Raw genomic sequence first — 25125 nt, 5'->3', positions numbered from 1 at the left:
GGGGGGGGGGGGGAGTGCATGCTCCCTGCCTTATTTGTGGCTTCTTATATTTGGAGCCAGTGAACCTCTCACTTTTTCAAATGCAGTCATATGTGAAGAATTCATGTGAACCCCTAAGCTATGCTACATTTGTTATCCAAATACTGAATCTGCTAGAATCACTGCGCTGGCGTCGCCAACACACACGGGTCAGTATTTAACACGTCTCAACAAAATTACAAAGCGTTTCTTTTTTTCTGTTTTACTATGGTCATTGGAGAAGTAGTTTTGAGGAGCTTTTTTTTTTTTCAATGCAATACTCAGAATAATCAACAACTATTCATTGTAAATCCTATCAATTCCTTCCTCAATCTATCAGTGTGCTGCTTAAAGCTGGCCCCGCTAATTGGACACACCTTAAACCATGATCTCACATGGCTGGCTTTCCTCAGGGCAGAATGTGGATTTAGTTAAGGTATTGTGAATCCCCACAGCTGTTTCCAGATATGCAGGCAGTCCAAGGGCACAGCTGCTCTCATGAGTCTGCAGATGAAAATCATGGCTGGCCAAACGCAGACACTCGAAGCAAGTGGGCATGTCAAATTGAAACATAGTGACAGTCACTTGGTTTTGCTGTGTCTTAACATTTCACAACAACTAGACAAGACAGACAAATCACAAGGCCTCCAAGTACACTAAAGCATAAACACAGCATATTCTCCTCAAAATGACAACAAGGCTTTCTTCATACAGGAAAACAAACAATTTAGTCTACACCATGCTGCCTTCAGGGAGCCCACTCAGATCTTCAGTGCTCGTAAAAGCAAGATAAAGGATGTCATTCAAAGATATCCACCCACTAGATGTTAAAGCCAGAGGAAAATCAGCATTAATGCCCAGCAAGCTTGTCCTGCCAATGAGCAGTTGTGTCTTTGAATTCTGGGATGTTTTATGGAAGCTTTCTGCCTCACAGGGCTGAAACAGACAATATGGCTAACATCCAGGGCACTGGGAATAATGGGTTGCCTTTGTTGCCACACTGAAGCCAACGCACTGACCGTGAATACCAGTGAATAGCTCTCACTGGATTATAAAACATAGTTTGTTGGTTGTTATTGTTTTGTTTCTTCTTATTTATCTCTACAGTAGACATGATTATGTATTTATATAATATTGAGGTTTTGCACAGCAGCCTGTTTGAATAGATCTGCTGCCCAGATCCTGCCTGAAATGGAGTCCTGGGCCCTCTTTGTTTCTGTTACGCACTCTTCCAGGGCATAACAGTTGGATGCCTCCCACTCTCAGCCTGTGTACCATTCAGAATGACCCAACATGAATTAGTCCTTTGTGTGTTCTCAATAGGAACTTTTACTTATCTCCAATAACATTTAAACATTAAATGTGATAAAAGGAACAAGTTGCTTTGATTTTCTTGACCTCTGTTATCAGTGTTTGTCTTGTTTTGATGAGATATTTCTAGAAGAAGGCCTAGCCAGTCATGAATGGCATTGTTTGAGTTTACTACAGGTCTGTTTAACGAGACCTTGGCAAGCTGTCTGGCAATTATCAAATCGTTGACAAATCATAAATCCAAGTTTAAGCCAATATAAAGGAACAAAGGCCAGGTATGATACAACATTGCACACCTTGAGATGGTGCTCTAGATGGCACTATCACTGTGCATAATGTTCATACTATTGTATCCACCCAGGTGTTTGTGCATATTTGTACGATAGCGCTACAGTGTTAAATTTGCACAATATCAGATTGGTAACGAGATAATCAAGTTCAAAATGCCTGTGCAGCTCGCATCAAGATGAGGGTCAGAACACTTTAAAAGAGCTGTCGCCAACAAAAGTGCGGGTTCTAGGGATGACGAGCATAATTTATCTGCAGGACACTACAACTTCTGATAGTTTTAGCATCAGAAGGAAAAGTATTCACACTAATACAGAAAGTAAAGCAAGCGCAGAACTACTTTGTATACAAGATATAGTGACTTTGTTTCTATTCCGGCTCAATTTCATTATGAACCATGCCTCTGTCTTTAGTTAAAGGAAATATGACATTGAAAGATCAACACGGTTGTGTTGTTCTTGCCTTGAGATTGTGTGAGACTGGGTGTAACTCTTAGACATTAGGATGGAATGAAGTTGTGGTTTGTGCAACACGGACTATTCAGTTTACACTATTGGTAATGAAATTAGACACTGCATGTGCCTGTTTTAGTGCAGAATCACTGTTTTCATTCTCCCTTTTATAAACTGCAGTTCATGTGATGAGCAGAAGAGGTAGAGCATGCTGCTGTGCCTTTTGAAAGATGCCCCACTGCAGACAATACTGCATTGTTTCAATGAGAGGATGCAGTGTGACAGTTATGATGATGACTCAAGGGGGAGCTTTCTGTCTCACCAAGTTATTTTGTTGGTCTTACTTCAAAAAGCACACATTTGGTGAAGTTACCAGAAGCTACAGAGATAATTACCTTATCTTTTTTTGTGCATATTATTCATGCATGTTTATTTTTTTCTATGCAGAAGCATATGTTTGGTTCAGAGCAATGTTTAGTGTAAACATATGTGAGCTGCTCTGAGATAAGGTGAGGGTAATGTACCACAGCGGACCCCAGTTCACTGACATCTGCTGTTTGGGGGGCATTGTTTAGGGAACTGAGAGATCACCCCATGTAATCTCAAATCTCATTACCTAACTGGCTGGCAGACCTGCTATCTTACCCTGGATCTGCTGTAGTATTAGGCACTGTACAACATGTAGTGTAGTGTAGTGTAGGGGGGGGGGCACCACAGGGAGTAATAATACTGAGTGAATCACTACAACCGGATATTACGCGCTGCATTGATAAACTAATAATGTCAGAATTCTACATAATGATGTTAAAGACGCCCTGAGAGTTTGAGTGTGACCAGGCCTGTGCTGTGGGAAAAAAGTTTTTTGTTTTGCCTTCAATAATAAACAATACACATAGGAAGTAGGAAGTTCTCATATGGTCCCTGTGCTCTTTTCCTCCCTAATCTCCTTCCATCCCACACTGCTTATGTAGTAATGGCCTTTCCAGACCCTCTTTAAAAAGCTTGTTGACTGTGAGTGACCTCTCACCAAATTATTCAGCTGTGGCCCTGTGTTTTGTCTTTCCTCAGGGACTCCCCCCCCCCCCATCTTTAACTCCACCCCCCGACCCGCTCCTACACCCTAACATCTCCATTCACCACTCCACCTCCTTATCGTCCGGTGGTTTTCGTTGGTGGTGTTTGTAGAATGTAGCACATTCTTAAGTGAAAGTGTAGGGCTACTGATAACCTGCTGGCAATGAGCACTTATTTCACAACGGAAAGTCAAAGTTATTGCTTCCGTACCAGTCGGTGCACAGTTTGCTTTGCTATTTTAGATTGAAAGCTTTTTAAATTCAGTGTTGATTAACTTAATAATGACATCAGAAACATTCCAAAGGCTGTGCTTTCTCTGCCTGGAGTTAATGTGCTGACAGCCTCTTTTGACTGTTACCATGAATATGTTTATTGACTTAAGAATATTATGTTAGTCACAGTTCTGTTTTCGTTTTTGAGTTAAAGCATGTTATCTGAAATTATTGAAGAATTTCACCAGGAGTTTAATGTCGGAGGAAAAATAGTTTAATCATCAATCACAATCCAAATGTGAGGGACTGCATACTGTTTGGACATGTATATGTTATTTCCTGCCTTTGTCATTGCGCTCAACTGACAAGCCTTCGAGCATAATTATCGGATGAGTCACTTCTGTAAAAGTAAGGTGTGGTTGTGAAAAGTTGCCAGTGTTTATCGTAATGTAAAGCAAACACAGGTGAATTAGATTAGGGGATGGGGAGAAGTGCTCAGACTCTTCTTGTTGTTTTACCCTGATGGTCACATCATCACCAGCATGATTACAAGTATCATGTATGATTTAAAACAAATCACTCTTGTGTAAGTTCCAGAGCTACCAAAGTCAGCGGCATGCTGCAGGGTGTTTCAGTGTGCTCTTGCTCCACTGGCCCCACCCACAGGTTCATGTCTGCACAGGGAGGCAAAGCTGCTTACCTTTCTGCTCATGACCACGGGGGGAGTGCCACTTACACACTGTGAGCTGGAGTTTTCAGAGACGCAGCGAGGGGTTAGACAGGCTTTAGGTAGAGGGGACAGCTTTTTGATGTCACAGCTTGGGCGTGGCATAAAGGTGGGCCTTTTTAGCAAGCTGTGCTGATATAGAGTTTAGTCTATCTGACTACTCATGGGCGATACACAGCAGAATGGGAATTATTTGAGCTGAGACAACCTTCGGCTAAGAGGTAAGAGCATGGAAGGAAATGTTGGCAAACTGAGAGGAAAAGCAGGTCTGCCACACCTGCTCTTTACATGTCTGGTTCTTCCTTTTAGTAATAGTCTACAGTCATCTGTACAGCACTGACTCACTCTAAAAGTGTTGGTGAGGTCCTTGAAGTATTTTTGTGTACTGAATGTTTTTATTCAGACCACTCACAGTCTGTGTTTTGTCCTGAAGTGGAAGGTGTGTTGGGCACGTTTGAGCGTGTACATTTGACTGTACAGCCAGCTAGCTGCTGCTGGTAGAGTTCTGGGAGTGTTTCGTCATTGGAGCGTTTAATTGTTGCTCTTGTTTCTTAAAATAATTTTGTGTGTTGTCTGGAACTGTGACTGAGCAGAATGGCCTCTTGTTTGTTTCTTTGTACATGAACCCACCAGTCCAGTGTGTGCCGTCCTGCTACCCAGCAGCTGCTAACGTACCACATGAGGCATTTCTGCTAATCCTCCACCTCCTCAGAACCTCAAAGAAAAGCCAAATTTCTACTAATGCTTTGGTCTGGTTTCTTCTCAGGGCTGCTCCCACCTGCTCATTGCTACATTTGATCCAAGATATGCCTGAAGGGCTTTTAATTGACAGGGTGGAAATCGATTTCAACTGAAATGTTTCTGGTAACAGTCATGCCAGCTGGAACAAAATGTAATGGAATGTAGGGAATTTGGATATTCCCTCTTTCAGCTGGTTGACTGCTGCTGATATTACGAGTATCTTTTCGTTTTTGGTCGCTTTCAACAAAGGACAGATATGTATTCGCAACATTCGTCCAACTTTCTCTCTCGCCTGTGTCCCTCTGTCATTCTCAGTCACACATATGTCTTATGTGTCTTTTTCACACATAAGCACAAAAGTATTTGAAGTATTTTCTCACAAGGAGCAGCATCTGGATATTATACTGGCCTTTTGTTTTTCTTTTATTATTTTGAGGTTTGTCAGTTGAAATTAAGTTAAAACCTAATCAAGCTGATTTAAGCATTCCCCACCTACTGCGTCAAGTTATCCTGCACATTTTCCTCAGGTGTGAACAAGAGCACCAGACATCTGTTTGAAGCATTTCACATATTCACATCCCAAATCAATTGAGAGATGCAGTTAAACCAAGACTATCTGTTCTACATACCATCATAGCATGCAGTACTTCTACAGTATATCATACTGGATATTTGTTTCAGAGTCCATTTGTTTGCATTAATTATGAAACGTAACAAATGGCACAGTGACAGCGGGTTTGTTATTTCATGGTCGTCTGTGATCACGTCTTTCAAGCATGCCCTCTGGTATTGAATGGGCTTGTTTGACTGTCAGACTTCCAAGGGGAAACCCTGTGAATGAGGCATCAGCGGAGTCGAGCTTCAACACGTCTCTTCTCATTCAGCAGCACCCAGTGCTTCCAAAAAAAACACAGGCCTGGATGGCACGGACAAACCGTCCTGTGTCTCCGTGTCTGTCACCTGCTCGAGGTGTCTTGATAAAATCACTGATGACACAGCTGTATAAACTGGGCTGACCCTGTGACTGAGGCACAGCTGTTGTGTATTTTTGTCATTCTAGCTGATTCAATAAAATCACATTTTAATTAGAAGAATCACATGGCAGTTGCATCAATTGTATAAATCAACTTGCAATGCTCCGTTTTAGAGCGTAAATGGAAACATTTTAGACACTGTGCTGAAGGATTACAATCCCATTGCCAAATAAACAGCTGGGAAATCAGGACTTTGTACCCACGAGACCACAGTGTAAATGTCTGTTTCTAGCTAGTCTATTGACGTAAGTGCAGGGAGTGCATGGCATCATTCATGGTCATGGTGGTTCCACACCTGCAATGTGTAATCTGTGTATTATTATTAATCCAACACTCCCTTCCCTACTTCTCTGCAGCCTTCTAAACTGACCAGTTGGGGTTCAGAAGGTGTACTTTTCAACACATCAGTATATAAAAGCACCGCTGCTGATTCTTATAGGTGGCAGTGTTACAATTACAGTGGTGGAGTTACATGCCATACTACAGTATGATCGTTTTGGATAAAATGAACAACATACTGGCAATTTAGTGGTTTTTAGACCATTCAGGGGGCTAAAAGTTTTGCGCCATTGTACTGTTCTCGGGAGCATCTGTGTACTTTGCAAATGTTATGGAAATCAGTTTCTTATATTATACAATTCCATGTGTGAAGTGGAAATCTTATTGGTAATATCAAAACTTTTTATCTTCTGTGGACGATTAATATCGGCAGGCAAATGTCATGACAATTCCTTCTTCGGTGGAAATGACGAGGCAGATAGAGGCATTTGCTCTTCATTTCAGTCATCCAGATCAGTTACATTGAAAAGCAAAATTCAATCGAGATTTCATCCAATTGAAAACAGATGAACTCCAAAACAAGCTGATAGACACAGACAGCCCTGAAAATAGACGTATCAAGAGAACCTGCCCCTTTAACGTTGTTATGGCTAACATGTCGGCATACAGATATGCCTTTCTTGGCGTTTGTTTGCCACATGAGAAATATTAAATTCATTATTCACTTCTAACTCTAGTTGGTCTCCAGCAACTCCTTAGAACAATGTCTTGCATTTGCTTACTATATGTTCATCTGTCTTCACCAGCCAGTTAAATTTGTTTGCTGTCGGATTAGCAGTGGATATATTTTTTGTCTTGTCTTTGCTTAGAAGCAGCTGCTGCTGGAAACCGGGTTGATGGGAGCGGTGAAACCGAACCATACAATACATTTGTAGACAATAGCACTGAAACAATGAGCTAAAAGTTACTAAGAAGCTTCAAACACCTCTGCTACATAAGTAGGTGATAGTCCATGTCAAGGTAAACTGTATTGTCCTGAATATGGAAATTCTCGTGGTCGAGGAGCAGAAGTACACAAAACATTCATAAAACCAGTTATAAATACAAATATACATAAGCAGTCCCCCACTTCCATCCACACAAACACACACCCACGTATGCACACACTCACACAGGGAGAGCATTTCCAAACACCCACGCTCTGACATGCGCTCAAACAGACGCACTCACGCACATGGTGCATGCAGACACACACACACACACACACACAGACACACACACACATAAAGCACTTTCCTCTCTCTAGCATACGCTGATACACGCATACAAACTAATATAGAAACAAATAAATACTTTGATATGAGTGGGCTATGTGTTCCCTGAGAAACAAACTCTGTATCAACATTATATTTAACTAATAAATATATTATTCCATACAAATATTGCATAAGATCTACCATTCCACCTAGCTCTGACCAAAATACCATTGAATCCTATCCCATGTTTTACCTTATCCCTCTCATTTAACAAATCGCTGAAGAAACAAAAGACTTGCTGAACCTTGCTGTTCTTATTTACCTTTGTAGAGTTGCTCCTTTGCCCCGATAGCTTAGATGTAACCTGTAGATGGTAAGTAGAGTCCCAGAGGATGCACTCAGCCTTACTCAGAATGAGGTCTTTACATAACTTAGCAGCTGGCATCTGGTCACACCCAATGCCTGACCCCTTTCAAATTAGTCATCTGATTAATAATGCTGTAAGTATAATGCAAACTTTATACAATGCAGATCTGGGGGATATCTCAAATACTATAACAGGACACCTCAAGTGTGAGCAAGACACTGAACCCCAAGTTGTATATATATTGGATTTAGGAAAAGCTGCCACAACCTTATCCAGGGGTCCCTGGGGGAGAAACGTGCAGTGTAACTCTCTTCTTTGGTTCACTTTGCATTTGTTTCTTTTGATTTATTTTGTCAAGAAAGTGGTTTCTGTCACACACACCCAAACGGAATCAACAAACATAAACAGTTCACAGTATATTATTTGGGTTTGTTTGTTAATGTCTGTGCTAGATCGTGTGGCTTTATCATCCTGGCTACTGGCACTATTATTATTAAAGATGAACAGATAAACAAGTTTGTTTCTGTTGTCTCCCACTGCTTGTTGCTTGTTTATTTATTTTTTTGCTACCTCAGGTCATTGTGCTGCCTGTTGTCTGGCTAACCCTTACTGTCAGTTAAAACAGTACACATTGCTCAGACACAGGTATGGATTTTAAAGCCTGTCATGTAGTTGCGTTAGGAATAGCAATAAAGTATGAGATAAATCTTAACCACATTGTAGATAGTACTGTGGCTGTGTCAGAAATTGTTCAAATTTGTTCACTATTCACTAGTGAGCTGTGTGATGTATTGTCAGCTGTCAGGAAAAAAAACATGATCCTTCTCAGGTCATGAACAGTGTGATGGTAGTTTGTAAATCACTTGTCGTCCTCATTGTTATCTCCCTGGTTTTTGCTATTTATCACAGCACACGCTACTGTAGTACCACAGAATCATTCATGAATATGGTACAGTATGCATGTAGCTACTCGTCCACATGACAAGGAAATAGATCATTTCTAAACTGGCAAAGTTTTCCTTTAAGACTAGAAAATGGCACCATTAAAGTTGTATCAGGATTTTATTATAATGAATTCCCTATAATGGTACTAGCCTAAAAGACATTAACCCTCTAAAGCCTACATAGACAAAGAAACACCTGGACATAGTTTTATTTTCTTGCCTGCCGTTTATTGGAACCTAAACTGTTCCAAAGTTATTTAATGTTTTGTCGAAACATGTCTAGCGTAGCATCAATGCTACGCTAGACATGTTTCTACAAAAGTATTGTATTGGCAGCCACGAACAAGACACCATCCATGATCTTTAAAAAATACCTTTTCAGCAAACATGATTGAAACAAGAAAGCACACGATAAATGGCTTGTAGGGTTGTGCTAATGCAATTTTGTACTTTATAATCAGAATCAGCTTCATTGGCCATGTATGCAAACACATACAAGGAATTTGACTCTATAGTATGACATAGACATACTGCATCAAAACAGTTTGTGTGTGTGTGTGTTTTTCATTTATGTCATAGTCTGTGTTTAAGGACAGCCGCCCCGATAGCAAGACCAATAATCCTTTGCTAGACGTGCCTCAGTGGAGCCTGTGACCTTGCATTGCTCGGATTCCTCTGTTTGTGCCCCCACCAGAGACGTTACAGGCTATAATTCAAGACAGTGGGTCTGCAAATGCCTGTTTCATCTCTCTGCAAACCGAATGATGTGACACTTGAATATCTCTAAGGTTATTGATTCCTTGGCCCACTGAACAACTTGATAACACTGCAGTACAATAGTTTGAACTTAGCTGACTTGAAGTGAACTTGTTTGCTTTGGTTTGTTGTCATACCATCTGCAGCTTTTCATTTCAAGTGAACGTTAACACGAAACTAAATGTGTAACAGCTTGCCTTAAAATCTTATAATGACAACCCTGTTCAAATCTTTTCTTTTCTTTTGTTTACAGACAGCAGGTTTTTATTATACACCATCTCTCAGGAGCATTGCGACAACGGTGTAATTATCTGATGCATCACAGGTTTACTGTGCATTGTCCAACTGATGGCCAGCTTACAGAAAATCTTGGGATGAATGAAATCAGTGTTATATGAAATGTCTTGGGCAGTGATTTTTTTTTTTTTCCTTTTTCTTTTGGTTTTGTGTGTGGCATACCTGGTCAGACTGTAACTCTCACACAACTGCTCTCTCCCACACTGTATTGACACAGTTTCCAGGAATGTTGAGTCAAGACAAACACTCTTCAAAAACGCCCTTCAAAACTGAAATGTGTATTGTATAGTTAGTCACACTTAAAACAAACTCCTAGCACACCAACTGATGTTCACCAATGCATGGGGGTGTTGCCTCTACATTAAAAAGAACATGCACTTCACTATAAATCAATTTGACTACAACATAGGCAAGAAAAACCAGTCAACAGTTTAAGAAACTCTTATTATCTCTCGCATGTCTGTTCATTCACAGCCATTTCTTCAGGCTCAATGAGTAAATCGGTCCACTTGGTTGTCTTGTGACTTGTTTGCAAAGTGGACTTGAACTCCCACATGTAATAGCCTCACTGCTTTCTAAAACCTGAGGAAGAAAGGATTCCTTTCATGCCGTCTGCTGCACTTTGATTTTCAATCAGAGTATTGTCTGAGATAGCAGAGACAATTCCAATGACATTTATTTTTTATATAAATGCACACACATGCATGTGAGTGGAAAACCATTCCCAGTCATCTCAAAAGTATTAATTTCTCTGGCTTGTGTCATAGCAATAGTTATTAAACAAATGCTGAAGCAACTCTGAGAATTTACACTCTCTTGTCCAACTACAGGGTGTCGACCAAAAGCAAAGCACCATCCCCACCAGGACTGAAAAAGTTGGACTCCCCAGGTCTCTCCCAGTGGTACCCAGGAACCCTTCATTTAACCATGGACCAGAAGGAGAACCTGATTGATACCGACCTCTCTCTGGTTGTGGTTCTGCCTGGCGGAGTAGAAGAAATGACCACAGTCCATGGAAGGTACGGTTGGAGCACTGTCATGCAATTTGAACACCGTTCTGAATTTTTACATACTAAACAATTTCAATATTATATTTAAACACAACATCATGATGTCTGATTGAGTCATCACATTAAGTGCAGTTCCAGTCAGACTGAGTCAGAGAGGTGGAGTTGAATGTGTGGTTTTAGTTAATATTTGTTCTGGGAATTACATTCATTACATTTCTTCATTCTTGTCTTCTCACCAAATGACGTAAGACATGATTAAATAAGTTTTTCATTTAAAATTCCCAATATTATCTCTTGATTGCATGCTATGGTGCGATAAGATTACACACAAATCTTACTCTTCAAATCTTAAGCTAGGTCCGCACCACCTACAGATCAACGTCCCAACACACCAGTACGTCAAAGTTTTTAGCAAAAGGTCCGTGTGTCCTTCTATGAGTCTGCTCTCTCACACAGTTCAGTCATTCCATCAAACAGAGTTTACTTAAGATATCATTATCGTTCTCACAATGTACCTTTCTGAGTGTCTTTTGCACCTTGGCCTCTTGTGAAATGACTGAGACCAATCCAATATGAATGGATTAAGCGCTGAATTCTTTAGCTTCTTTTCTTCCTCTAAACCTTTTCTAAGTGCCCACACAACAGAGTTAACGCTTTATTTTGAGGATTAATTTCAAACTGTATTATCAGTGTCAAGAAAGCTCCATGCGACTACTGTTGCTACTGTAAGTTGCTGTACATTTGCTCTGTATTGTTTCAACACATTCTGCACAGCTTTTTAAAATTTTAACTGTATGTCTTATTTTCTCTAAACAATAAGAGCTGCATTGATTAGTCAATTGATCTAGTTGCAGTGTCAACTCATACATAATTTTTCCTTGATTTCAAAATTGCTTTGATCATAATGTTCTATTTTGCATTGTGTAACTGTCACCTAACCAGATCTCATCTCACGTCTCCCCTCTTATGCCAAACAAATGATTTTGTTTTTGTTTTATCGTGTCCTCCATGTCTTTCAGCAAACCCCTGATGGATCTATTAGTGACGCTTTGTGCAAAGTATCACCTCAACCCATCCAGCCACACCTTAGAACTGGTCACCGCCAACAAGAACAACACCAAACTCAAGCCCAATGCTCTCATAGGAACTTTGGATGCAGAGAAGATCATACTTAAACCTAAAGGGCAGGATAAAAATAAGAAGACGGGTCCTCAGATGCCCGAGGTACATTAAAGACGTGACACCATGTTGGCGCGTGCAGTGAACTTTTTGCTCTTCATGGTGAGTTAACAGATTTGATCAAAGTGGCACGTTTTTTTTTTTATTCCCTAGGCAACTGTTCGGATGGTGATAAACTACAAAAAGACCCAGAAAACTATACTACGAGTTAATCCTCGCGTTCCCCTGGCTGACCACTTACCAGCCATCTGTGAGAAATGTGAATTTGACATTGAGACTACCGTTCTGTGGAGAGATGTTCAATCACTGGCCCCTTTGGACTTGTCCAGCTCTCTAAATGATTATGCAATCAGGGAAGTTTATGCAAGAGACACTAAAGGTAGGAATCAAACCTTGCTGCATAAGATTTTAGCAAATCAACCATACTGTTTCATACTGTACCTCATCAGCTCACTTGTTATTGTGCTAAGTCTCATGCTTGTTGGCTTTGCAGGACAACCTGCTTCCCCCGTGTGTCCAGCCTCACCAACGCATGCAGGTATTTCACTTTGTAAATTGCATGGTTGATATTAACAGAGCTGTCATATTTGGGACCAATGTTATCTTGCAACTGTGTTTTTTTTCAGGAGCAGTGACGCCAGGCAAAGATAAAAATCAGAAAGAGAAAGAAAACAAAGGACTCTTCAGCAAGTTTAGAAAAAGCAAGAAGAAATCTAACCAGGTAATGCAGTATTTTTTTTATCATATACTGATTATCATAAGGTAACTTCAAATGTTCAGGGGGAGGTTTGTTGACTTTGGTTTGCCATTGGTTGAAGTGCACTATGTTCTTTGGGAACAGGCCTCTTATCATGTTCTGATTGGATGTTTGTTCTTTAAAGGCAACGACAGCCAGTGCCCCAGCTTCTCCTGTGCTAGTGAACAAGCCTCGACCTCTCAGCATGGCCTTACCTAGCTCCAATTCGTCTCCGCTCACCTCCCCTACACTATCCATCGATGTGCCAAAGAAGAGACGTGCACCCCCACCCCCAATTGTGGTGTCCCAGAGCTGCGCCTCGGACCTCAGCACTCGCCGGAGACTTCATTCTGAACCTACTGCCCAACTGGACAGTGACCAGGTGGGTGAATATTAACACAGACGCTCTGACGTGTCAGCATAGTTATTGTAAAATGAAAGCCTTATGATCTCTGTGTTCAGGTACATTGATTTATATAACATCTTTGTATGTACCATAGATGGCTGGTTTAAGTCGTGGGTCCTCAGCAGAGTCTTCATTAAAGAGAACCAAACGCAAAGCTCCTCCACCCCCCACATCCCCTAGTGCTGTTGTCCAAGAAACAGTTCCTCTGGATGAAAGTTTGCAAGGTTTGTCTCTGTTTACATTTATGAATTTGTATCATTACTCAGTGGGACGGCTATGTTTTTTTTTTTCATCATAGATTGTTTCACTGCTGCGTTAAAATATAATATAAAATATAGCCTGTTCTGTGATGATTTGTCTTGTGTACTTTGGCCTCAATGACATTTAACTTTGCAGCCCGAGACTACAATTTCTATGACTCTTGTGCCTCCTAGTGGTCATTATTGAACAGTGGCTCATTTGAAACACTACAGCCCTGTTAGGATACATGGATCATGGGAACTACAAGGTGGTTAGAGCACAAAAATCATTAATCTAAATAAGTTTTGTGTTAATGTTTGCAGATTCTGCTTCTTTTGTAAATTTGCATGGCACTAGTTTCCTATACTGCCCTTTTTCATTAATTTAGTGTTTTAGTTCTTGACCTTCATCTGCCTTTTTTCTGGTCTCTATTTACCTCCTTTTATCTCTCTTATGTTGTGCACAGATCATTTCATATACAGTAGTTGGAAATCAAGGTGCCTGTTCAGATACCTGTGAAATGAATTCAAAAAAATCAAAACCACAACAAATGTATGACGAGAAAACACTTTTGCTACATTCCAGGTCATTGTAGGTTCTAATTTCCATGGTATTTTTCCTTGGATGAGTATAATTAACTTGCTTTGACATACTTTCCTGTGATTGTGTAGACACAACTGAGCCTCGCTGTGTTGTCGTTTGAGGGAAGCTCCACCCGTCCTGTATACAAAGCCATTTAAAGCAAAAACAAAGAATATCCCAAAATATGGGAGAAATACAGCCTTGAAAATGAGATTGTATCTTTATTTTATTTTTTTCAGGATGAGTTCCCACATACAAAGCCTTTACAAAGGCAGTTAGTCCTGCATTTAGTTGTGGTCGTGAGTGGAAAGTGTGGTGCACACAGTATTGATATTACATTTCAACAACAATATATTTTTACTTACTGTGGACAATCCACAGTAAAACAATTCTGAAAACTATCAACAGAAAGGTTCAGGTTTCCCCAAGTAATCAGGATAGTGTGTCTGCAGAGTTTCTTAACTAGTTTCAGCACCACAAACAAAACTCACTTCACTCCGTCAAATGTATTCTGAGAAGGCATTGCAAAAACTAGTGTCTTGTATATATATTCCACACCACATAACTAAAGCAATTTTCGTTCTTGCATACGCTTAAATTACTGTTGTTTTATATCTCGGTCTTTCTTTTTCTTGTTTTCTTTATACTTTCTTTACTTTTACTGTGTTGTTCACAAAATCTCACAACTCCTTTATTACCCATAGTCCCTTGACTAGCGGCCTTTTCTATCGCCCAGACCTCATTAATAGAAAGTGCAATCATCACAGACTGTTTACTACTGCTGTCTACATGTATACACCACCATTTCCGTCCTCCCACTTTTCAAACACTTAAGTTAAGTTCATTTCCTCTGCTGTTTCCCCAACAGCCCGGTGCTGCTCAGTAGAGATCAGACGCCGAGATCAGTGAGAAGCTGCAGTATTGTTTAAGTAGCCTTGAAATTCCTTTAGCTCTCTGCTCCTCTGTTATGTGCTTTCTTTGAGTGCTAAATTAAGAACTGGACAAGAGAGACTGAGATGTAAAAGATGATTTAGTCAGTAGAACATTATCTTATTGGAAAGGGTGAATGTCTGTTTATGAGCACTAGAATAAATACAGTTGGATACTTGTTTTTCTCACGCATATGAAAAATACAACAAAAACAACAACTTAAAAGCAGTTAAGGGACTTTTGAATATTTTTCTCCAATTTTGTAAAAGATTGTCATACCATTTCAAAAATATGTTTGAACATTACAGCCTGCACATGTCCTATAAAAAAAAAAGAATTGGTTAAATGTTGGCTGCACCACTGATAACTTTACTTATAATGCCAGGTACGGTAAATGTGATTGATTTTACCTGTCTTCTTCATGATGTCGTTTTACAGGAGGTGCAGCTGCTAACACACTGGAGGAGATTATGGAACAAGAGGAGACCACTGCTTCTGTAATGTCTGCAACTGCTAGTGATACCCAGGGAGAGGACTGCAGCCTCAACACGTCTGCTGATGTTTCGTTGCATTCCCCGTCCCCAGATACTGAGATAATGGCCACGATGTCCATGGAGGGAAATGGGGAAGATCAGTCTTGTGATCTGTCCTCAGATGGCAAGTACGAACTCCAGTATTACTTCTCCACCCTCAGCCATGCTTTAACATTAGTATTAGCAATGCTTTTAATTCCTTCTCTTTGCTTAACTTTTACAGTCAACTGCAGAGCACAGTGAATGATTCTGTAACTCTGAGTGATGTGAGGACAACTGATGGCATGGACTCATCTGAACTGGCAGATACTAGTGGGTTTGCACTTGTATTATAGTGATATTGTTCATATGTCCTGTAGATATCTTGCACCTACTAATGTATTTCTTTTCTGTACAGATAGTGGTCCACGTCCAGTTGAAAATGTAAGCCAACACCCGATCTGTGAAGAGTCTACACCTCAAAATGTCGAGGGTGATTGCAGCACTGTACCAAGCAGCCTCCCTCCGCCTGTGTCACAGGATGCGGATTTGCAGGCCTCTCTTCAGGCAAACACTGTAACCCTCTGGGAGCAGACAGACAGGCTGGAGAGCCCGGTGGCCACCAGCACATCACGCCCCAGTGGAGAAGATGCTCAAGTGCAAGCAGATTTCCCACCACCACCTGTGCCTCCACAACAACACATGGAAAAAAATCCTCCCTCAGCTAATGCACCTGCCTTTGAATCAGCAGCAAAGAAAGATATGGCCACTGTAATGGAGGAAGTGAACTCGCCTGTTCTCAAACATGCCTTACCCCACACCTCGGAGACCTTATCATGCCAAGACTCAACACCAAGTGCTCCTGCCACAACAAAGGCACCATCTATTTATGCCACAAATTCTGAGCCAAAGCCCAAGCCTTCCAACGAGCTTACAAGGGACTACATCCCCAAGGTGGGGATGACAACGTATACTATCGTGCCACAGAAATCCTTGGAGAAGCTGAGATATTTTGAAGTTGCACTTATATTGGAGACGCCTCCTGAAGCTCCAGAAGGGGGACTTGATATTGGGTCTCTTCAGCTGGAGGAGAGCACAGCACCGAGGGGACAGACGGATGTCTCAAAAGCAAAAAGTGAGCTGCACTCTACTATACCCAGGGAAGACTTACTGACTAGCACTACTACTACCCAAGGCACTGTTAATGGAAGTATACCTGAATCCATTCATTCTTCGTCACCAACAAGTTCACCTAAAACCGATGACAAGATCTCATCCTTTGCTAATGGGGCATCTCAAGCAGGTTCACCAGCAGAGGTCAAGGAGATGAAAATTCCACCTGCGACTAAACCTAAGCCCGGTTCTTTCCGTTTGGCACAGCACAAAAAAAAACCTGGGCATTATGTAACCTCAGCAGCAGAAAAGAATCTCAGCGCCAGTCCTGGGTCTGGCCAGAGGGAGGCTCAAATAAGTGCAGAGAGAGCAAATTTACCACCCCCTCCCTTTCCACCTCCTGTGCAGTGTCAAGAGGAGACAACAGGGGCTGCTGATGTTGAGCTGAGCCCTAAAGGGGATGATAAGAATGTAGCATTCATGCAAATGACCAGGCAAAGTAGTTTGCCATCTAAAGAGCCAAGCATAGGGTTAAGCTTGGAAAAATTAAGGAGCTTCGCAGCCCCTAGGCCCTATTCTCCTGCAACCCCATCCCGCTTTGCCCAGGCAGTGTCTTCTGCGGTGAGAAAGAGCCACTCCATATCCCATGGGCCAACGTCGCCTAACTTGCCTGTTTCCCCACACTTCTCCCCAAGCACAAGTCGCTCATCAGTCATAGAGTCAGAAGGATTATCTGAGCTCAAGGTGAGTTGTGATAGCATAGCATACTTGGATTTAAATATCTAAATAAAGATGAAATCTGCAAATGACTACTCATGAGACCAATGTCGCTGGTCATAGCTTTTTATTTTTATTTTTATGTATTAATGCTTGACTAGAAGAGCACTTTGCACTGCTGAGCAAGGCATTTTTTCCCCTTAAAAGAGTTCCCTAGAAGTGGACAAGAGTGTGACTTATCCCACTACTGCTTTAGTTGGTTTAAAAACTACAACCACTTTTGCAACTGTGGTGCTTCATTTTGGTGCTGTATCAGCCATTTACACTGTGACTAGTGGTGAGTTCTTGACTCTTGAACACTATAAAATAAAGTAGCAGAATACCTTGTAATAGTTCCTCTAACCTATTGACTTGAAGCCCAGGGTTTAATATATACTACTTGCTGTATTCCAAAGCCCTTTAACAACTTAGCATTTTGCATGTTATCTTTTTTTTAAGCTATTTTAAACTTTATCATGCTTTTGAAAGAAAGGTATAACAATACAATGCAGTCTTTTCTTTGCTTCTCTATGTTGTCTGACACAGTAAGTCTTCGGTAATTGCATACATTGTGTCTCTCTTTACCATCACAGAATGGTGAAAATAGAGTGGTGGATGGCGACAAAGACTCCACTCTGCAGCTGGTAGAGGTGGAACCACCATCTTTTATTGGGATTGCTCATATAGAAGGAAAGAGCAGTCCATAGCAGTGCCTTAATTCTTCTGACAATATATCATCTACTGTAAGCAAAATCTTACACACACATTGTAATATGATGATATAACAATGTTTCCACAACACATGCATGAACTGGTGTTTTTTTTCTTTCTTCCAGGAGGAGATTATCCTGTCTACTTTGAGTTCTCCAGAACCCTTTATCCCATGACACAGAAGCAGGATCTGTCTTGTTTTACCTCTTTTGGTAGTCTCCAACAGTGTAAATTATGTATTTTGATAATTAATAATTGCTGTATTTTGTTTTATTTTCAAGCATGTCATTAAGTAACATCCCTGGCGCTGACCTGCATATTTTAATGCTTCTGTTTTATTTGGTGTGATGATCATCATGCATTTAATGCATGACTGTTGTGTGTGTGAACAAGAATGTTAAATGAGAACAATTCTATAACTTATTATGAAATCTATTATCTAAATAATACTGGATTTGTAGGACCAGACCATGTCTGACCTATGGTACTTAAATGCCCCTCAGATTATACATAAAATCTATATTTAAGTGTTACAGAGTTTTGATTGAGCTATATCCAGAAATACACTGATGTGCACAGCACACGTTCTGTCAAGCATTGTTGATATGAATAAAGCTTTTATCATTGCAGATGTCTCTATTAAAGTCATTGCCTCCAGTAAGTGCACAAATGATGCAGATTGTTATTTTTTTCCCCCTTAAACTTAAACTCGGATCCCGTTACAGCCTGTTATTCACAACAGGTAAAACGTGTTCACGGTGTGTGTGACGTAGGGCACGTTACAGCAGAGCACCTGTGTCACACACATACGTGCCAACAGTGAGTTTCAATCCACACGGGAGCAGCGATATGAAGACCAGGTTTGAATTGGGAACTCCACTTTAAGAGGCACAAGGTAAGAACAGCGTTAAAAAAAAAGTCCACATTAGAAACGCGCGCGGTGTGACGGCCACGTTGGGCTATTAGTCGCAGCTGCTTCCTCGACTAATAGGGAGGACTGCGACGGATTCATTTTGCACCGTGGAGGTTCGTCCGTGAAATGTTTACCTTCGTATGAACATTATTGATTTGTAATGGAAATCAGTCATTACTATGAAGCATTATCGCAAAATGCAACCTTAAGTTAATTACAGCCCAGATGTGTTTGAAATTATTTGTGCACCGGGACTGTGCGTAACCTCAACTCCCCTTCTCCCTGACTTTGGCATTTCTCAATCTTAGCAATGATAAGCTAACAGTTCTTATCAAGTCCTTGCTTTCTCCCACACGTTTCCTAATGAAATCCCCGCATTGAATATACTCAAAAACGTTCGTCTTTCTAAAGCTAATTTAATGTCAACATTGTCCAACTGTCCTCCATTATTCTTACCAAATACCGTAACATGCATCACTGTAACAGCGTCAACCAAAGTGCTGAATTCGACACCGTCATAATGTAATAGAATACCAGTTGACGTTTGCTGTAAAGATGAAGATGAACACTTCTTTGTCATTATGCCATAGTTCTACAATAGCTCCCACTGCCAGTCGCAAAGACATAAATGAATTTGGCATTGACTGAACTCTGTTTCAACAGTACTTTCAGTGACAAGAGGGCATCTTGACCTTAGGCAGTATGCCATTGAAAAGAGAATGATTCAACTTTTTTAAATTAGATGCCAAGGGGCCTGCTTCAAAACTACTGCTGTTTTCAAAACAGGAAGAAAAAAACCCCCCACATTGCAATGTCTTCTCCACAACTTTTACAACATGCTAGAAACAAAATAATTAAAGTGAGAAATAGCAGCTAGTAGCAGCAATTCATAACGCACTCAATAATTGCTGCGGTGAGAAGTGACATGACCACTGCTGTCTGGCATTATGAATGGGCTAGTGTGGCTTTTGTCTGTAAAGAAGCTGCTGCAGCACAAGTGTTAATCCAACCACCCTCTCCCTGTAGTTTCCAACAGCTGCTATGCATCACTCTGTTGCATTCCACATAAGCCAACCGTTGCGCCAAGAGTGCACAAATGTAGTAACCTTTCCATTTCATTCGATGGACAGGGTGCATGGAGCTGAACTGGACAGCTGTGGCTTCACTTGAACTCATGATGTTCTTTAGCGTGAACAAATAGGTCTTGAGTTGTACTACTCAAGATCGATTGGTGGACCCACAGCACACAACTTTTCACTCTTGAAGCCACAGAGACAATGTCAACATTGCATATCACCCAGAAAGCCCTACTATATAATAACGGTTCTTCCTAGTACTGAAGAACTGTCAGGCATTTCTGCTTTTAATTGCAATTACAGCCATAATGACCATACAAGAATGCTGCAGCATGAGCCCCCCTGAGTAGTTCCATCTTCCTCCACTCTGAGGCTCATCAAGCCAGTGATGCAACTCCTCCTGCTATATCTTTGTGGATTAAGAACATCCCCAGGAAGAGACAAGGTGCTAATGGGATCCCTAGAATTTTGTGGACAGACTGGGAGAGCATCAGCCACATGGTGCTCTGGGGTTATGAACTATAGTGGGGATAGATTGGAAGCAAATCTCTTTCTTACTCTTCAAAAGCTGGTAGGATAGGAAAACGTAGGAGTCCAGCAGTAGAAAAAGGTGGATTCTGAGGGAAATGGACACTCCAATGAGTACTTTATAGTACCAGTGGAGCACCCAGGATATTTTTAAATGACCATATGGTGGAGGGCACTTATGCAACATCTGCCATAACATAGCCTGAGGCAGGCAAGGTTGTTCATCTTCCCCAGATCTAACCTCTTGGCTGAAACAGAGGTCTTACTTGTTGTTACAGCAGTGATAGGGACACCCAGCCACCGCAGGTTGTGGGCCACCATTGCGATAGCAAGGTGGAATATCCAGTTTCCACCATCTAATTGTCCATGCTCTGCTTAGGGGTGGCCTGCAGGATGGACTTGACTGACATGACTCCAAGACTGGAGAAGAGGGATTAGGCATGGATGAGTCGCTACCCCACATTTATTTTTATCTGAACTGTATTTCAGAATAACAGTGTAAATACTGTCCTTACTATTAACACCTTGCAAACCTGGCAATCAGCACTCTGGCACGGCAGCTAAATAAGTGGGGTCACTCGTTGGGCTGTGGCACTGGAAGCGGAGCTGATAAAGGTAATTGGCAGCAGCGCAGGGCCTCATTAGACCAATTAGTCTGTGTCCATGATGTCATATTTGGCACTTAGCCAAAAGTGCTCCTGTCATTCAATGACCAACAGGGTGGAATTCCTAAAAAAAAATATTTCATAAATTATATTAAAACATGGATTAAAATATGGATCATTCAAAGCCAAAATAATTTAACTTAATGATTAATAATTGAATTGTTTTCTTTTTAAAAAGGCATCGAAAGAAATCCAATGTGTAAAATGTAAAGCCAAAATGCATTACAGTGCAAAAACAATCCAAATAAAACTAAGTTTGCCACGATCAGACAACTTTTTTTTTGTTGTTGTTTAGTTTCTGCATTGCGTTATAGCATGTGTGCAAAAGAGAAAACAAGGAGGCTGAAACAATGTTGCATGCTGCAAGTGAATGATGTTGTGTGGACAAGGACAATCAATCATCAGTCATTCATATGAGGGAATGTAACTGATGCAGTAAAATAACTACAACAATTAAACCTGCGTGTCTGTCAGTAAGTCGGCCGGGTCTTTCTAAGCAGTAACTCTTGGTGCAACCATTAAAAACTTTTTTAAAAACTGTCTTACAGTTCTGTGAAACACTATTATTAAGTTCCTAAAATAGATTTGGCGTTCATCGTACACCTATGTAATTAGCATTTGCATTGACTGATACCAAAAGAATGTGTTCCAGGCTATGAGTTATTTCTGGCCCTCTCATGCTGCCTGGCGTTCCTTGTCCTTGTATCAGTCAACCGGTTAACCAGTTGAAAACCTTTTCCTTTGAGAATACAGCCGCACTAAAGATACGCATTCAGGAAGATGACATTCATGAGCTTTTATCATTCTGAGATGCAACGTTTTACTGTTTCCTTACTCTGTATTTTTTGCTTCTGAAGGTAAAAACAACTGGCGTTAGACCACTGCACCAGCACCACATCTACCAAAGTAATCAAGTTAGCCGTGCCTTCTGTTAATGTAGTGAGGTATTGCTTTAATCCTATGCTGCCCGTTAGCCTGTATCTCCAGTAGCCTGTCCGCCCCTGGTCAGACTCTGTTACACATTACCTCTCAGAAAGATGTTATCATCCCAACCATCCCCCACATGGAGCCTGTCACTGAATGACAGCCCACAACACAACCAATCTGCTTGGCTGGCTACTCTGTACAACCACATGTCTTCTAATAATGCATTGAGTTTAAAGTGCAATTAAGATCACTGTGCGAAGTCCATGACAAAAGTTTTATAGTACTGGTGGCCCACACGGACTCGTTACAGAGCTAAAGACACCCCCTTTGTGTAAGTGTGCTTCGTATGCACATGTTCTGCTTCCAGCTCGCAAAGGTAACTTAAACAAATGCAGGGAAATTAAAGCACGACGTTAACAAAAGACGTAAGGCGGAATCAATTAGGAGATTATTTGTACACTACTGTGTCAGGGCGTGCATGGCTGTTTTGGGAGTTATTGTGTTAAAAATATCTTTTATTGTGGTGGATCAGGTTTGGGTAGGAGGGATTGTTTTGCCCCACTGGGCCAGCCTCGTGGGCAGCAGATGAGCCAGAGAGACTGTGTGTGTGTGTGTGCGTGTGTGTGTGTGTGTGTGTGTGCGCGTGTGTGTGTGCGTGCGCGCGCTCTCTCTCTGCTGAGCTGTAAGCAGAGGAGCCCCGCCAGCCAGCTTGCTCGAACGGTGCTCTGCACACTCCGGTCCAACAGCTCGTCTCTTGTCTCTGCTCCAGATGATGCCTTGGATTTAGCCGGCCCACATGAGTGATATGAATAACACGCTGGACGGAATACACACTTCTGGAAGCCTCAGAGAGAAAGCAGAGATTTTTCAGAGTGGTAAGGGTAATGCGAGTGGCTTTTCCAGCCCAGCCCTCATCCCTACGCGAGCTCCTTTACCAACACCAAATGCCCAGAAGATCAGGACTACGCTCAGCAAGGGGAACAGGTTAGACTCATTTTTCTCCCTTGCCATGAATGACACCAGTCTGTTTTTAAGATTCAATCAAAAATAATATTCTGTTGCTCTAAAACTGAAAGAACTGTTTTCTACTTTACACTTTGCAATGTTAGCTGCCCCACAGAAGAATAGTACACTCTTTGTATTGGCAGGACTGAGACACAAGCGCCTATTGGAAAGCCGTAGGGTAGACTTTGTACCTGTAAACACAATGAGCTTGACCCAAATGCAGCTGTCAATGGAGTGTAATGTTGTATTCCGACAGTACAGTTAAAGACCTGGAATCAAATCAAGCACCTGTTAGTCTGAGGGAGATAATTAGTAACTCAGTAGCTGCTGTGTTTACAGAGCAGTAAAGAAAGTGTCAGTCAGACATCAGCCACTTTCAGAAACTGAGGCCCTCTCATCTCCAAGTGTGCTGAAAGCTAACGTGATGATAAAAGTAAAGAACTAAATATCCTGGCTACTATACTACCAAACATTTGCAGATGCATCCCTTAGGGGTTGTGATGAGTGACACTCAATTATACCATTTACAGATTATCACAAAAACTATTTGTTGATCATGCAACTTTTTTATTGTAATATTTTCCTCCAGCCACCAGTTCAAGCACTTTTTCTTTTGTGTCTGCTAGCTGCAGCTCACATGTGCTCTATCTTATCAAAAGTCTGATGGATGGTGCGGTGTGTTGGTAGTCGGTAGTTGAGAGCAGGAGGAGAGACGGCCTTGTGTGTGCTTATCACCTGCTTCATTTATACTCCCCATTCAGCTATGTTGTAACTGCTCTCTGAGCTACAGGTTGCCAAATCAGTCTTGTAATACATCATTATGATTTTACAGTCTGGACTGACTCTAACAGGCAAAATATGTGATCCAATCCATTATTAATCTTTTTTAAAACTTGACCTTCGACGCACTTTCTCCCAGAGTTTCTTACAATATCACTCAAACTTTATTCTGTATCTGCTGGATCCAACATTTTACTGAGGCTTCTGTGTCTTCAAATAGAATATTGTAGATGTGTACATCATTTCCTACACAACGCACAGACATTCAGCCCGACATACTTGGCTCTTTCTGAAACGATGGGATCTCATATATTTTGGAATAAGATGTGAACAATGCTCACCACATTTTATGCAGCATCTGCTTCTTCCTCTCTCTGTGCTTGTGTTTTTTTTTTTTTTTTTTTTTGCCCTTCAGGAGCAATCAAGAGGGAGAGGAGTCATTCCCATCCCCTGTTCCAAACCCTCTCCCTGAGCTTATCGCCTCAACCCTCTCCCCCCTTGTCTCTGAATGTTTATTACCATGGACCAAAAGTAGTGCAACTCAGGTGAGTGTTCCATATACAGCACTCAGGGGTGTTTGTGACACAAAGAGGCATTTTATTTAAATAAATAAAGGCCTTTTGTTACATTTTCAATGTGCTACCTCAGGCAGTATAGTTATGCTTTGTTAACTATAATTGGAACAAGTGCCAGAAAAACAACTGCAGGACATGTTTGTCTTGTGATTTATCTGAAACCTCAGGGCACATGGTGTGTGAGTATGTAATTGGTTACAGTGAAGAGATAAAAGTCAAGAGATAAAAGTCAGCATACTCGCAATGTGTGACACCACCTGTAGACATTGCGTTTGAAAATTTATTATAACTGTTTGGTTTACCCAGGAAATACCTGGCTTAGTGACCAACAGCCACTCAGTTGACACTGCATTTGTTTTAGGGTGTGTGATTTGTAATGCACTGGCATGGTTGACAAAAGATAACTGCCACATTTACCACACAAAATGCATAGTTACTTTGGAAACAATGGGTCTTTGATTTCACACAGAAGTAGTTAAAAACCTTCTCATTGCTAGCAAAATGATGCTAGCAGACTTGTAAAGGGGTCTGTATACTTCACAGAACCAAATAAAGAGAGTTACCCTAAATGCTCATATACTGTATAGAGCTTATTGGCTCCCACACAGTGGATGTGTTGGTCCTGAATGCAGAGTGGACTTATAACCCCACATTAGGTAGGTGGTTAATAGGGCTGTGTATTGGCAATAAGCTGACGACGCAATACACATCATGAAAAAGGGGTC

The 25125-nt window shown here is 41.2% G+C and overlaps 2 protein-coding genes across 7 annotated transcripts in view; both read left to right on the top strand.

The window, feature by feature from the left end:
• Positions 1-18573, top strand: part of cobll1b (cordon-bleu WH2 repeat protein-like 1b) — a 21751-nt gene extending 3178 nt beyond the window's left edge. The window contains exons 3-14 of one of the 4 annotated variants that reach the window (XM_031858290.1): positions 10587-10775; positions 11786-11990; positions 12099-12324; positions 12439-12483; positions 12578-12666; positions 12827-13063; positions 13182-13311; positions 15278-15500; positions 15596-15684; positions 15770-17208; positions 17814-17963; positions 18057-18573. In XM_031858290.1, coding sequence (XP_031714150.1) covers positions 10587-10775; positions 11786-11990; positions 12099-12324; positions 12439-12483; positions 12578-12666; positions 12827-13063; positions 13182-13311; positions 15278-15500; positions 15596-15684; positions 15770-17208; positions 17814-17927 — 2986 coding nt within the window. In that variant the 3' untranslated portion in view covers positions 17928-17963; positions 18057-18573. Of the gene's footprint in view, positions 1-10586; positions 10776-11785; positions 11991-12098; positions 12325-12438; positions 12484-12571; positions 12667-12826; positions 13064-13181; positions 13312-15277; positions 15501-15595; positions 15685-15769; positions 17209-17813; positions 17964-18056 lie in introns of all 4 variants that reach the window. The other 3 variants (XM_031858289.1, XM_031858291.1, XM_031858292.1) reach the window with 3 other exon arrangements.
• Positions 18574-18700: 127 nt separating this feature from the next.
• Positions 18701-25125, top strand: part of grb14 (growth factor receptor-bound protein 14) — a 27535-nt gene continuing 21110 nt past the window's right edge. Inside the window, exons 1-3 of one of the 3 annotated variants that reach the window (XM_031858293.1) lie at positions 18701-18826; positions 22810-23024; positions 24241-24370. In XM_031858293.1, coding sequence (XP_031714153.1) covers positions 22837-23024; positions 24241-24370 — 318 coding nt within the window. In that variant the 5' untranslated portion in view covers positions 18701-18826; positions 22810-22836. The other 2 variants (XM_031858295.1, XM_031858294.1) reach the window with 2 other exon arrangements.

This window comes from Anarrhichthys ocellatus, unplaced genomic scaffold (genome assembly GCF_004355925.1).
Source record: "Anarrhichthys ocellatus isolate YVR2014 unplaced genomic scaffold, GSC_Weel_1.0 scaffold20, whole genome shotgun sequence".
NCBI lineage: Eukaryota > Metazoa > Chordata > Actinopteri > Perciformes > Anarhichadidae > Anarrhichthys > Anarrhichthys ocellatus.
The sequence above is the reverse complement of the archived record's forward strand: the minus strand, read 5'-3'. Positions and strand labels throughout refer to the sequence as shown.